The sequence below is a fragment of the Scophthalmus maximus genome, chromosome 1 (genome assembly GCF_022379125.1).
Source record: "Scophthalmus maximus strain ysfricsl-2021 chromosome 1, ASM2237912v1, whole genome shotgun sequence".
NCBI lineage: Eukaryota > Metazoa > Chordata > Actinopteri > Pleuronectiformes > Scophthalmidae > Scophthalmus > Scophthalmus maximus.
The window spans coordinates 21,201,254-21,216,147 of NC_061515.1; the positions used below are offsets into that span (position 1 = coordinate 21,201,254).

Below are 14,894 nucleotides of genomic sequence, written 5' to 3' on the forward strand. Positions count from 1 at the left end.
ACAAGTAAAAACAGACGCTCATCAAGGTAATTTACAGAAAAGCTAAAACAAAAACAAAAAGAACAAGAACGAGAACCAAGAAACAAATCAGGGGCTCATTGATCTGAGATGAAATGGAGACCCAGCTCACTGTGCAAATACATGAATTTTTGTCTGAAGGTCAAACCGGAGGAGATGTTTAATTAATTCAGTGTATGGCTGCTGTAAAAAAGCCGCTTCATGTATTTTTAAGGGCAAACACAGGGCTGAATGTGTGAGCAGAGAGTCGTATTTCAGAATAATGTGACAGGCTGAGCGTGAGCGGAGACTGCGAGACGATTTTCAAGATATCTGGCGGTTTATTGTGCCTTTTTCATCAGTCAACCAAAAAGCCACAGGAAGCGTTCAAGCATCTCCAGAGCTCCATCATCACCATGAGTGAGTAAAAGATGTTATATGCTGGCAACTCACGAGCCATTCAGATGAACCATCCCTCCTAATTTAATTTGATCAAAATCAGAGCAGTGGTGGCAGCTATGACCTTATAGATTTTTGATGAATGTAATTCATAATTACATGTAATTACCACCATAACACATCTCCAAATTCAGTCAGAATGACTCAAATGTTTTCTAAAATTATAATTTTTTTGCTCTGTTATGAGTCCCAACTAGATTGTGTTTGTCCAAAGAAAGTAAAAGAGGTGGGAGATGGGATATATCTGCTAAAACAGAACAATAAAAACAAACATATGTTGCTGAACATTTGAACCACAAACTTTGGCAATATTATTTAAATAAGATATATATATATTTAATACTGTAGACTTAACACTTAGCCTTACTGAATGTTAGTTTAGTTCTCAACTGCCTGAGGCCGAACCTGTCGTATGCAATAGAAAATACGTCACGTTATAAAAGTCCTCATAACATTTTGATCAGTTTATGCAACTTACGGTTTGTTTTGATGGGAAGCTAACACTTGATTTGCATTAGTAAGAATGTTTTGAATTGTTTTCCCTTATAGTCAAGGCTTCAATAAACATCTTTCAAGAGGGAAAAATCATCATCATTGTTGTTTGGTGTGTCATAATAATGAATGTCTGTGAGATTCAATTTCCGTTTTGTTTTCTCTTTTGTCTTTATGGTCATATAACTATTTATACATTCATGTGATATCACTGTAGCAGTGTAACATATTCTGATAGCCTAGTTTGTCATGAAAAAAAAAGATGTATACAACTTGACTGTACATTACAGGGTTGAGGTATGACAAGCATTATTATATACTTGGTGAGGAAAGACCATGAAGTGGGGTTGAAGGCGTAGGTGGAAATTGGTTTGATTTCCTAAACAGAATTTTAAAATGATAAAATTAAATTTAATATTTCAATCCATGATGAATGGTTTAATGATAAACATGACATTTTTTACAGTCTGTATATGCTAATGTGCTGTTGAGTGTCCAAACAATTAGGCTTAGGCTATTTATTGGATGAACTGCCAGTAAAGGCCTAAAAATTTGTAAATAGAAGAAAAAAAACCCTCTATCAAAGTCCTTCCTACTTTATTGTACTCGGTTCCGAGCCTCAGCCAATCAGGGCCGAGGATTAGTCAACACAGGAAGTTGTCATTGCTGGTCGAGCAGTATTCCCGCGAACACCCGGACGTCTCCGCAGGTGATCTACTGTTTTCTTTAGGGCTTTTTTTTGTCGTTGCTGCTTTTTGTTAACACATCGTGAGACCAACTAACATTAATGTAACGATGTGTTCTGAGTAATCTCGCCTCGCTAGTGAAAAGCGAGCCGCTTATTAGCTTCTTGCAGCGGCGCCGTGACAGCATGAAAAAGTCATCACCAAACTCCATTCGTGAATTATAATAGATGAGTGCGTCCTTGCTCGCTGCCCAACATTGATACTATACTGAGTACAAGTTGTGGCCGCTTCTGAATAATAACTTATCGCTGCATAATTCGGCATGAATAACTTACACTAAGTAGTCAAGACTTTAATGTTTTTGTAAAGATCCCAACTGTGTTGTTAACAAACCTTTTTGGGGCCGATCGTGTGCAGCCATAGGGTTAGTTAGTTATAGTGAACATTGTATCCAAACAGATGATCCTTGTCACATTAGCCACATGCCGAATTGAATGGTAGTTCCTGCTCATCAATGACAGACATGAACTAGTGTCACAGCATGAATGCTCATTTGTAAAAAAAAAGGGAGATCATGTATTGATTTGACGAATACTGAATAGAGGTTTTGTGGTAATGTGTCAACGTCCGCCACAAAGTCAGTTACAGGGTCTTCTTGGGCTGTCATAGCAACTATGTCAGATCATGGAATTTGCATATTAGGACAATATACCTAAAGGTATTGCGATTAAGTATATCATTGGAAGACAACTAAAATCTCTACATCCTGGTATTTTAACCATTGAACAACGTGTTTTCCTCTTTAGAGTCAGAGCATCATGAGTAAGAGGACGGCGAAAGATGCTCATCTGCCAGTAGGAGAATGCGTCACACAGGTCGGTATCAACCAGGATTTATCTTCTGTTTACAATTTTTCGGACGCTCAAGAGCTGCTGGATGGAAACACAATATAGTTATATATATATATAATATCTTAATACACTCTCATTAACAGGTTCAGGACATTTTAAGGCAGCGGCTTTGTCATCAGCGGCTCCCCGACAAGCCGGAGGGAGTAGAGGCTCAACACAGGTGGGTTGATTTCGTCGACGCTGGTCAGAAAGTCTGAAACCTGATACTAATGAACTTCGCAAGTTGAATTTGTTCCAGAAATATCAGCCAGAAGTTTTACGGTATAAGAAAACCCCCTCTTGAATTTTTTAAATCCAAAACTGTAGTAGGATTATAAAGACGGATGTAGAGCTCAGTGTGAGTTTCAGTGACCCAGTTCAGTCTTACCTGGCTGACAGCACTGTCCCAGTTTGGAGGTTGGAAAAAGCTCCCGGCCGACTTCATCACAGCACAAGCCTCCCGGAGTGAAATCCACCTCCGACACTGAGGGATATAATAGCTGGTACTCATTAAATAAAAAGCAGGCATTTTTTAATTACTCCTTTTGGAAAACCTGAGCATTTATGTTTTTCCAAGTGCAGGAGCATTCTGGGTGTTGTAGTCAAAACAACCTAGTGTCTTTTTCAGACACCTCCTGGAGCTGCTAAAGCGCACGGCCATCCACGGGGAGAGCAACTCGGTGCTAATCGTCGGTCCCAGGGGAGCGGGCAAGACGATGGTGAGCCTGCCGGTTGAGAAGATGATGAATTGTTTTGGAAGTGTGTTTCAAATCCTGGGGGGGGGTTGGTGGTTGTATAGTCTGACGTCATCCCTGTGTTTTTTTTGTGTGTCTGCAGCTGCTCAAGTGTGTGTTGAGAGACCTGCTCGAGGACAAGGAGGCACAGAAAAGCCTGCTACAGGTTCACCTGAACGGTACCGGGTCTGCCTCGTGCTATTCATTCAGAGTTTAAGGACCAAAAGTTGTGTGAAATGTTGGGATATCATTTTTTAATTTACTGTTCGATGTAGGTCTCCTGCAGACCGACGACAGAATAGCGCTGAAAGAAATAACGCGGCAACTCCACCTGGAAAACGTTGTCGGAGACAAAGTGTTTGTAAGAAAGAGAGTGTGGTCAGCAATTTTTTGTCATTGATAATACAAAAAAAAAAACCCTAAAAAAACCTGCCACAATATATGTCTCTGTTTCATTTCAGGGTAGTTTTGCAGAAAATCTGGGTTTCCTGTTGGAGGCACTAAAGAAAGGTTCGAAAATTGTTTTGGGGATTTTTGAATTGATTTAACCTAACTAAGAGGTGAACTAACTTAACCTAAGAGGTTACTTTCCTGCTCCTGTCCAGGTGATCGCAGCAGCAGTCGCCCGGTGCTGTTCATCCTGGATGAGTTCGACCTGTTCGCCCACCATAAGAACCAGACTCTGCTCTACAACCTGTTCGACGTCTCTCAGTCTGCGCAGGCGCCCATCGCCGTGGTCGGCATCACCTGCAGACTGGTAGGCCTCAGCTCAGGAAATCTTGATAACGGCACATCTCTACTGAAAACATTTCTGATTTTGGTTTTCGTTTGCACTCAGGATGTTCTGGAGCTGCTGGAGAAGCGGGTGAAGTCGCGCTTTTCCCACCGTCAGATCCACCTGCTGAGCAGCCTGACGTTCACCCAGTACCTGGAGCGGGTCCGAACCCAGCTCAGCCTGCCGGACGGTTTCCCCGACAGCAGGTTCGCTCAGGACTGGAACGACGGCGTCAAGGTGAAACGATGAACTCGCAAGACTGCAGTCTGGTGCTTTCTGCAGCCAAATTAGAAACATTAATCATTCAGCACGCTTCACTTTTTTGTTTGTTTCGTTTGTTCCTGCAGACTTTGTGTGGAGACAAATCAGTCGAGGAGGTTTTACAGAGACATTACAACTCCAGCAAAGACGTCCGGTCACTGCACATGCTGCTGGTGAGAGCAACACATTTGTTTAACAAGTAAACACTGATGGCTTTTTGAGCAGTGAGCAGTTTAACACTGCCTGTTTTTAAAATATATTTACACTAAACATCTGTATTTCTTTAATTGCTTTTCTCGCAGATGTTGTGCCTGAGTCGCGTCTCTGTCGCCAAACCTGCCATCAAACCCGCCGACCTCCTGGAGGCCAGCCGGCTGTGCTTTGCTGACGCCAAGGCGAATATGCTCCATGGTGAAAAAAAATGAAAGAGAAAATGACATACTGCGGAAAGTTTACGCAAGTTATAACATATATGTGTGTGTATATATATTTTCCTTTTCTCTTTTTTAGGCCTGTCCATCCTGGAGCTGTGCCTAATCATCGCCATGAAACACCTCAACGATGTCTACGAAGGAGAGCCGTTCAACCATCAGATGGTTCACAACGGTATGACCCGGATAGTTTGTGGTTTGTCGCCGGAGATTAAAACGAGAAAAAAAAGCATATAAAGAGGATAAAGGAGACGAATGAGGCAAATGAATGAGGGGAAGGGGATTTAGAAAAAGTATTGTTGTGAGTAAAAAATTATTTGACCCGTCTACTGTACGTCCTATCATTCAGAGTTTAAAAAGTTCCTGCAGAGGAAGTCAAACTCCATGTACAACTTCGAGCAGCCCGTCATCTTGAAGGTCTGTATAAAGTGTCATCCAACATCTTCTCTTCCAGCCACTGACTTCAAAACTTAAAAAAACACTTCACCCAATTTCATAATTTCTAAGTCTAATAATACTTCTGTGCTGCTGCCCAGCCCCAACAGCAAGAAAAATAATCAAACATTGATGGGTTTTTTTGAAATTCCAGGCCTTCGAGCACCTGCAGCAGCTGGAGTTGATCCGACCGGTCGACGGCTCCTCGGCCAAAACCCAGAGGGAGTACCAGCTGATGAGGCTCATGCTGGACCACAGTCAGATCATGGAGGCTCTGCAGAAGTATCCGCAGTGCCCCACGGATGTCAAGCAGTGGGCCATGTCGGCGTTCGGTTAGGGCTCCACGGAACACTCTGGAGCTCGCCTGGACGCTTGGTTTGCCGTGCTCCAGCACTGCGAGAGAAAAAAAAAGTGAACTCATATCCTCAAAGTTTGGAAAGAAGCTGGTGACGTTTCTGTGTTGTCGAGCATACAGATACCGAAACGCACCAAGTACCAAGTGAAATGTCTTACGGAATCAATCAAAGATTTGAAATCGAAACGAGCACTTCAGCTTGAACCAAGGGCCACAATTAAAACGAAGCAGGGGGAAAACAGTGCTGCTGACAGGTGAGACTGTATAGTCTACACCACAGTGCAAAAGTTTTGCCTCAAATGGATTTTCTATGTAATAAACAATTATCCCAATATAATTTTTTTGGTGTCATTGTTATGTATGAATCAGAATATGGACATTCCTTTATAATGAGGAGACTTATAAGAATGTAATTTAAGTATTTACTAATTTGAAACTAAATTTCCTCTTGGGACTTTACCTTCCCTTTAACAGCTGAATGCTGCCACCCAGTGGTGGGTTTCTGCAGTCACCACTTGCCCGGTCAAGGAGTACAGACCCTTGCAAAACACTGCACATACTGTACATATATGCAGTAAACAGCTCTATTAATAAATATTCAGTGCAATCAGGTCATTCACAGGACTTTGTGGAGTGAAACACGCTATAGTTCGAAAACAATACACAGCTTTAAATTCCATTTACCTAAGGGTTAATAATAGTAAAGTAATATTTCATTACCTCAGGTGACATGCCCCGTGTTAGACATTCAGATGTTGCTATTAAAACCTAGAGTGTGTTTTAGTCACAGCAGGTGAGCTTGACATGTAGGACGACAGATGTACTACATGTCTGTTTTGAATGATATATGAGTGTTTACTTGGGTTTACACAATTAATAATATTTCCCTGAAGACTTAGTTCTAACTTTTAAGTAATTTCATTCACACAGTGTGTTTTAGTCAGTGGAAAAAAAGGAAAAAACATCACCATTCACAATCTAAAAACACATTTATTTACATCACGTGGATCTCTTCAGCTGATAAAAATGATGACGGCTATGGAGCCGGGAGTCACAGCGCTGATCGAGGATCAATTTTTGTCTCTTCTGTGATAATGTGTCCAGGTTTTCTGAAGGTTTTCTCCTATAATACTTGGCAAAGGGAATTCCCTTTTCTCTACACCTCCTTTGTCCTTTCACTGGGAGGCTCCGAAGGTCAGAGGTCAGTGAGAACCCCCGGAGCTGGTAAAGAGTCACACTTGCTCAGGGAACACCCAGTCGGATTCCTCCTACACATTTTCCAGTTTGAAATTCCAGGCCTCAGGTTCTTCTCCTATTTTCACATTTTTTTTGTTTTAGTCAGTAGTGTACAACAGAGTCCCAAGTGTGAGGAGCAAAGAGTCAAGACATTTTCCTCATCTAATAACAACCCACTGAAGATTCATGAACAACAACAACAAAAAAAGATCAGATTCATCAGTTTCTTCCAGCCGTGAAAACCAGAAACCCTTTGAACACCATTACCATGAGAGGCTGCGTTGGCAGATCCTGGATCAGCGATGCAACTTGAACGCCTCGAAGAATGTGGGGTCAAAAATGCTTTAGTGTTTTTTTTGTTTGTTTTGTTTTTTTATGTAGAAATTTTCGGCCCCGGCAACCACACCCGTCTCGCTGCCAACGACGGGTCTTGGTGGCGGGGTCGCCGGAGTTCAATGTTTCCTCTAAAGTTCTGACCAACAGTGGGGGGGAAAAATAGCAGGAGATTGAGATGCTGGAATGAAATACCTGTAGTGGATCACTGTACACTCTGCGCCATTAAAAATCGCACAAACACATGGCTTATGTAATTGGTCTTGGGCTCAAGTAGGGATTATTGCTCAGGTTATTGTTTCCGGCGACTCACGTTCATAGTGTAGACTGCTTGTATCCGTATTTAACATTTGTCGGCATCGAGGGCCGGTCCTGATCCGTCTTTTGGGCGTGGCTCCTCGCCTTTTTAAAGCTAAGATGACATCCATAAAAAAGTGAGGAGGACAATAAAGTATGACGTCACTTTCAATCAATTGTTATGCGTTGTTAGTGTTTCCAAATCACCAGATGACCCCCATCCAATGTAATGGACTGGTAACCCTAGTGCTATGAAACATACAGACATGTTCAGTTGTATTGTTCATTGTTAATTTTTGGTTGATATTCGAATAACACATTTCATTTCTGGACCAAACTCTATTTGTGCGTTTTTAATGGCACCAAGTATATTATCACATGTAGAGTATTGCAACTGCTCTGCAAGAGCTTCAGGGGTTCTTCAGGATGCAACCATTGGCGGTCCAGAATAGGTTGCTTGCAGAACACCCCCCCCCTCGGCTGAACGCTCATCATTCAATACAGTTTTTGTCTATTCTTTCTGCTGATGAACCCTTAAGTGCTTTCTTTCTTTCCAACACCAATGAGCCTCTAGCTTTCAGCTTACACAAAGCTCAACTTAAAAAAGTTATTTCTCGCATTTATCTTGCAGCCGGGGGCTGGGCCAGACCTCCAACCCCCCCAGCTGCTGAGTCAAAACACAAGAAAAAAGTATACACATGAATGTAGAGGAAACACTAAAGTTCAACACGCACTTATAAAGATTCAGCTCAGAGTATATAGTTGATACAGGTACGTATGTTCTCATGTCTGTACAGATCCTAGAACTGCTTAAAATAGTGGGGGGCAACAAGACACAGATGTATCACTGGTAGTTTATATGCACAGCAATGTGAGGCGCTGGGCTAGAGGAGGTCAAGATAGAAAAACATAAAGCCTGCACGCCAAGGGAGCCATTCACACACCTTTAAATGACAAAGTTCCGATTTGACATTCGGCGAAGATTGTGCCATCCCCAACGGGGGAAACCGCAGAGATGACGCTCACCCGTGACCGTAGAAAAACAAGGTGCATGAACGGATCCCAGAGTGCGTCGGTTTTACTAGTTTCTACAGCGACAGGGCACAATCACACGAAACCAGCCAAACGCAAAGCCCTCTAAAGGTACACGGGGCCGGGCTCAATCCATCAAAGTACACAGAATACTGGAATCCAGGAGTCTGAAGAACATTCATTCTCGGTCGTTTTTGTCCATGACTGTATAGGAAGAAGCATGTACAGTTTACATCTTTTTCTTTTTAGAATTAATGAAGAATTTTCCTGAATTACAACCAAAAAACCCCCCCAACCCACCCGACAACAGCAACAGCAACAACAACAACAACCGTAAATCATGCCAACTCTTAGAGCAATATTCCGAGTTGCACCGGAGCTCTGATCCCCAAAACCTCAGGCCTGTAAATTAAAAAATAAATACAACATATCAATATGCAAGGTCACGGATTTAAAAAAAACAAAAAAACAAAAAGGAAACAAAAATTAAAATGCTACAAGTTATTTGAGTGTGTGTGTGTGTGTGTGTGTGTGTGTGTGTGTGTGTGTATTGAAAATCACTCCTGCAGCTGATCCTACAGAAGTTTAGGGTTGTTTGCGGCACTGGTTGCATTTAACTGGCTAGAACTTAGAAAAGCATAGTACTGAATCCCTGAATGGTATTTGTCGGTTTGGGTCGGTTTCCCAGGCGCAGTTTAAACTCAAGTCGGTGGAACGGAACCTCCTTCCACCATCCACCTGCAGTACTGGGATGTGACTGATAGATCGGTCGACTCTACCAGCCTCTTTGGCAGATAACTAACCAAACATTTGGAGGTTTATCTTTAAACCTTTGAAACCAACTTGGTTGCTAAAATACTGGCGAGTTTTGCATTTGATGATAACCAACTTGGGGAGAAAGAAAAAAAGGTTTAATACTGTCGAAAGGAATGAAGAAACTTCTTTTTAGCACTGATTTGGTTTAGTAGGTCATCTCGAAGGTATGAAGATAATCTGAAACTTAACCCCTATTCAAAAATTTGGGAATTTGAATCCCTGGTAAAGATTTCTAACCCCCCCAAAAATCCCTGTGACTGAGGTATTACTTATTGAAGGGCTGCTGGGGTTTGCACTACCGACCGTACCCGACTGTTCAAGCCCCATAAGGACGCAGTGAATCGAAGAACTGCCGCGGCAAAAGGAAAGCTATATCGATGCAAAAATATGGTACTCGTGCTACAGTAAGTAAATAAGGAGGTGATGGTTTTAACTTCCTTCAGGTTTTGCTTTGTTGTTGCAATAGTCTCGTGTCTCAAACTTGTCAGATCTCCGTCTCATCCTCCTGATTTGACCAAATCTTCTCTTTCGAGGTGAAGCAGGAATCAAACTCAACTCAAAGATACTATTTATTTCTGCTTGTTCTGGGGCAACTGTTAATATTAAGCTCGTTCGACACGCTAAAGTCTGTATTTTAGACAAGAAATCTGTGGTTACAGAACTGACACAGAGCATGTATTACAGAGTAGATGGGGTACACGTGAGTGCTGAAAACTAACACAGCTCAGTTACAGATTTGACTTGTTTTGCCGTGCAGAATGGGAGGATTCTCGATTCCCCTGTCCAGGGTTCGTTTAAACAATCTCATGTTAATCGTATTTCATTCGTGTTACACTTAGCTCTTGATTTTCATAGAGCGGTCCGGTAGAAAGACATTTCCTTCGTGTTTTAAACCACTTGATTTAAATTTTAAAAAAATAAACTGCTTGATTTTAAAGGCGCGCACTGCGAAACCGTCCCAAAGCCTGAGGAGATACTGCAGGTCTGCCGCCGGCACCAGTTTTCAATGTCCCTCAGAGGAAAATAAAGAGCCAGAAATGTCATTGCCGCCTCCGCAGCAACGGCAGGTACATCCGTTTTGCCTGACATCTACGAGAGAAACCAATATGGATACACAGAAATGGCACCAGGATGAGAGAGAGAGAGAGAGAGAGAGAAGGAGAGGTTCCTTGTCTAACTGCGGTTGGCCGCGGGATTTTGGTTAGTGTGAGCAGGATTTTAAAAACCATTCATGTCAGCCCTGTGTGAGGAACAGCAAACTGAGACTAGCTGTTCAAATTAAAAAAAAAATTCAAACATGTATTTTGTGAAAATTGCTAATTTGTTGGCTTAAAGCAGGTTTGTCTAATGCATACTGTTCCTCCAACTTCGCGGAAACAAATGACCCCTGATGGCCACCACCCTGTCTGTCTGGGTCAAAAGACACATGGGGCAACGGCAAAGGTGTGTGGGGGTAACGTTTGTGACATTTGACCAGACAAAAGTTGCCAAATTGACTTGTCCTCACTGGGTTGAGTCCAGACCAGATGTGTGGGGTCTACAGGGGACGGTTCTTATGACAGCACGGCTCAACCCTTACAAGTAGAGACGAGGCAAGAAGGTGACGGCGGAGGAATCGGCGAGAGAGGGAGTACTCCAGTCCAAGACGGGTGGGGATGAGGAGGAAGCTGTGGAGGATGTGAGGAGGCGGTGAGTAGCAAAAATTCCTGAGGTGTATCAAAAGAGAGCAGAGACTCTTGATGGTGATCCAAAGAAAAAAAATTGAGAAGAAGATGTGTGCGATCAAATCAAAAGCAAGCTGGCTCAGCTAAAATACAGGTACGATTCCAAAGTAGGGCCTGGGGTGCCCCGGGAAACTTCCTTAATAACTGCACTTAAAATCTAATATACCTTTTTCCAAAAATAAAACACATGATTTCTTTTGTTAATCTGTTTTTTTTGTTTGTTTTCCTAAAGATAATCAGACCACACACTTGTGATTTCACAAAATGAAAAGAACAATAAGAATCAGCTCCAAGACAATCCTGAAGCGTAAAATACCAAAGGTATCACTAGTTGGTACCCAGCGCTGATCCGGAGAGATATAATTACATGTATATCCAGATCTCATGGCCAAAATTAGGCTCGTCAGCGATAGACATCATGATCCGCTGACAGTTGACACAGCAAACCCAAAACTCAACGGAAAAAAAAAAATCGCTTTAAACAACAACTTCATGATTGGGAGGGGGGTGTGTTTCCTTTTTTTGTCATTATCAGAACAAAAGAGAGTTATAATTCAGTCACAAATAAAATAAACGTGGAGCACAACTGAATGCGAGATTGAGACAGGGGAGGAAAAGGGGGATTGACACTTGTGTTTGCGGTGTGTACGGCCGTGGGTAAAAAACGAGGCTTCGTTTGGCTCACGCCGCCCGTGAGCGTCGTGGCAGACAGCAGATCGTTTGGAGGTCACAAAGAGCCAAGGCTGTTGAAAAAGTGTGAGAGGGACTAATTTAAACTGTGTCCATCTGAACTGAGGTATACCTGGTTGAAGGAGGTTTATGGTTTTTACCGTTGTAATGCTTGAATGGAAAAAACGCCGCCCCATCCCTCCCCTCCCCCCTTTAAAATAAGCTTGATTACCAAGTTGTCTGGGTCCATAATACACTATGTACAGCAGCATTACACTATAAACATTCAGAAGCTGTTGCTTATTGGCAGAACGATAGTCGTTTCTTAAAAAAAAGAAAAGAAGAAAAAACGCAAACAAGAAAACAGCAAATCTACCGAGAGACGGGTACTTGTCTTTTTTTTCTTCTTTTTACACTAAAATGCACTGAGAGTTCTGTGAAATTCCTCCGCACGATCTTCACTCTCCGTAGAAAATCGAACAGAACACGGTTGCCCTCCTGTGTGTGTGTGTGTCTATATAAAAACAAGACATGATAAAAGTGTTGAGTGTCGTCGTCGTCCCAGCGTGTCAACACTGTCACTTTGCGACTTTCGCCTGTCGTCGGAAATAACCTGAATTGTTTTGCCTGGCGTGAGAGAGCGTTGACCTTTAAAACGTTTAAATCCTTAGGCACACATATCAAAATGAGGTGGATATAAACTGATGTGGTGAGGTGGGCGCAGGGTGTTTTCCTGAACGAGAGTAGCGGCCCGCACTTAAAGGAACAAAAAAAGAAGGGGGGGGGGGGAGTAAAGGGAGAAAAAAACAACCCCACTATGCCAACCAACCAGGGTCGGCTCTTCATCCCCCCGCGAGCTCATCCGCTGTCATCTGATTGGCCTGATCACAAGCTGGACTCCTTGGGCGGGAGATCCACGTTGGTCACCATGGTGACAACGGTGACAATCTCCTCAGGGCCGATGATGGGGGCTTGGCGCTGCATCTGGCCGATGCGTTCCTCGACGCAGCCAGCGGACAGGCGAGCCTCGGCCTCGTGGTCCCAGCAGTCCTCGATGGTCTCGCAGAGCATGGCCAGACCCTGGGCAACAGAGACATATTAAACATCCTTAAAAACTTACCCATTCAACGTTTCATTCTATAGTCTAAACATTCAAAAAGGTCTTTTCCAGACTTGTTTTGTTTTTGCTCACCGCGTGCTTCTGCCAGCAGTCTCGCAGGCAGGGCCGCAGTTTCTTATGCACGACAACATCCTGCATATCCTCCAGAGACGGATGCTGACCCACCTCCTCCTCGAATGGCAGCATGTACTCGTCCACCGGGCCTGTTCACAGAACCACACGATGAAAACTTAATCCGGAGCAACAACAACAAGAGTGAGAGCAATCTCGCATGCGCTTCGCTCTCGGCCTCACCGTCGGCGGCTGTGCACCGCGCCGCGAGCTCCCAGAGGACGAGGCCAAAGGCGTACATGTCGATGCGCAGGAAGGAGTCCCGCTGGAAGTTGATGGCGCCCTCCAGGACTTCGGGAGCCATGTAGCGCCGCGTTCCCACCTACAAGTTCAAAGGGAAGACATTCGAGGGGTCAAAGGTCAGCATCAGGACAGACACCTGAATAGAAAAGCGAGCATCAGCAGCGAGCCCGGAGGAAGTCGTGATGCAGCTTGCGGGTTCGGGCCGAGGGGGCGAAAAGTGATGCTTGTCATCGAGGGGCGTTGCTGCTTAGTTGAACTGAGCAGTTCAGATGACGCGATTTCAGCATGTTTTTTTCAGCCAATTAAAAATCTTTAGATAAAATTAAGTCAAGGGAGTTTGACTCGAGGGTTGAACAGAAGAAGACAGTTGAGCTTAAAACGTGAAGCAATCAGACAATGGTGAGGAGGAGGAGTTTCAGTAGTTTCTTCCTTGTGCTGTAAATCACACCTGTCCATGTGTGTCTCCCGCCGACTTTCCTGCCTCAAACTTCAGGGCAAGGCCAAAGTCAGCAATGCAGGCTGTCAGGTTACTCTTCAGCAACACATTCTTACTCTTGATGTCTCTAAGAAACAAAGAAAAAACACGGTAAATGCAGCGCAACAGATCTCACCTGAATCGCATTGTCCTGATAAAAGCTGAGATATTCTGCCAGCATACCTGTGAGCAATGGAGGGTTTGTGTCCGTCCTTGTGCCCTGGGATGTCCTCATGGAGGTAGGCCAGGCCGCGGGCCGTCGTCTGGGTGATGAGGCAGAGCTCATTCCAGGACACCACGTTGGCCTTCAGGTAGTCTGTCAGCGACCCCTGGAGAGGGATAGGGCGAGGAGGGAGATGCTCAGTATGAACATTTAAAGCTTTCTGCTCGGATGAGAAAATATAGGGAATTAACTGGAGATCTGTTTCCAATTATGTCTACCTTAGTGCTTAAGCTAAATATGTTTGCTTCCTTATCCAATGTGCCTCATCTTTTTCGTTTGATGCAAGGTCACTGCTGGCAAGTGACCAGACAAACGTAGTTCACCTGTATTACCACTAGAGGGAAGCCAGCGCCAACAGATCCAGAAGAAAGATTCAGTTGGCTCAGTTCAGCTGTCCTGGGATATTTTGGATGTGTGTTTTTTCAGTGCTCAGGTTATTTGTCTTCAGTTGGGAAGTGTCAAAGCAGACCACGTCCCTTTGAAAGACACCCAATGATATCAATAAATAGTTACATATTGTCCAAAATATGAAAAGGTTTTAATACAGGGAGTGTTGGATATGAGGGCTTGTGTCCTCTGAAGCGAGCCACTGCATGCTGCAGATATTTTGAATCCTAACACACCGGGCTGCTTCGATCCATTCAGCTCTATAACATAAATCAGCCTGTCAAGGAAAACCCTGAACTCTGCGATCGCTGTGTTGCACAAGCTAAGATTCCATCGGATCCGACGTGTCTCGCACTGTGACACCTGCACAGGAAGGAAAGGTCAAACCTCAAGTTGTGAATCCTCCGAAGACTTACAAAGCAATTACAGTACGTGGCCGACAAGGCACTTAAACATGTTTCTGATATATTCCCCGTCAAATTCCTCCACTGTCGTTTCCACTCGGAGGGCTCCGACAAATCAGAGTAGCACTTTTAGACATACTCCAGGGTTAAGTGGATTAGTGTTAGAGTTGCACTGCCGGGATAAAACCTCTCCGCCACACCCACAGCCTTTAATTTTTCAACCTTTATTCAAGCAGGGAGGTTTTTCATAAGCACGCACATTCAAACTTGGCCTGGCTGGAAAATGTGAAAAAAAAAAAAAATCAAGCA

General features: G+C 43.6%; 2 protein-coding genes across 3 annotated transcripts in view; one reads left to right on the plus strand and one right to left on the minus strand.

Moving 5' to 3' along the window:
* Positions 1-1,589: 1,589 nt before the first annotated feature.
* Positions 1,590-5,852, plus strand: orc4 (origin recognition complex, subunit 4). Its single transcript, XM_035622536.2, has 14 exons — positions 1,590-1,657; positions 2,441-2,509; positions 2,629-2,705; positions 3,153-3,243; positions 3,362-3,437; positions 3,534-3,619; positions 3,720-3,768; positions 3,864-4,015; positions 4,097-4,270; positions 4,381-4,467; positions 4,597-4,705; positions 4,805-4,900; positions 5,075-5,142; positions 5,315-5,852. The coding sequence occupies exons 2-14, from the start codon at positions 2,453-2,455 to the stop codon at positions 5,495-5,497; spliced, it is 1,305 nt and encodes a 434-aa protein (XP_035478429.1). The 5' UTR covers positions 1,590-1,657; positions 2,441-2,452; the 3' UTR covers positions 5,498-5,852.
* Positions 5,853-6,485: 633 nt separating this feature from the next.
* acvr2ab (activin A receptor type 2Ab) overlaps positions 6,486-14,894 on the minus strand; it is a 36,004-nt gene continuing 27,595 nt past the window's right edge. For both annotated transcript variants that reach the window (XM_035636810.2, XM_035636802.2), the window contains 5 exons: positions 13,755-13,900; positions 13,545-13,659; positions 13,037-13,175; positions 12,815-12,945; positions 6,486-12,702 (listed from right to left, as the gene is read on the minus strand). In XM_035636810.2, the coding sequence (XP_035492703.1) occupies positions 12,508-12,702; positions 12,815-12,945; positions 13,037-13,175; positions 13,545-13,659; positions 13,755-13,900 (726 nt within the window). In that variant the 3' untranslated portion in view covers positions 6,486-12,507. The remainder of the gene's footprint in view (positions 12,703-12,814; positions 12,946-13,036; positions 13,176-13,544; positions 13,660-13,754; positions 13,901-14,894) is intronic.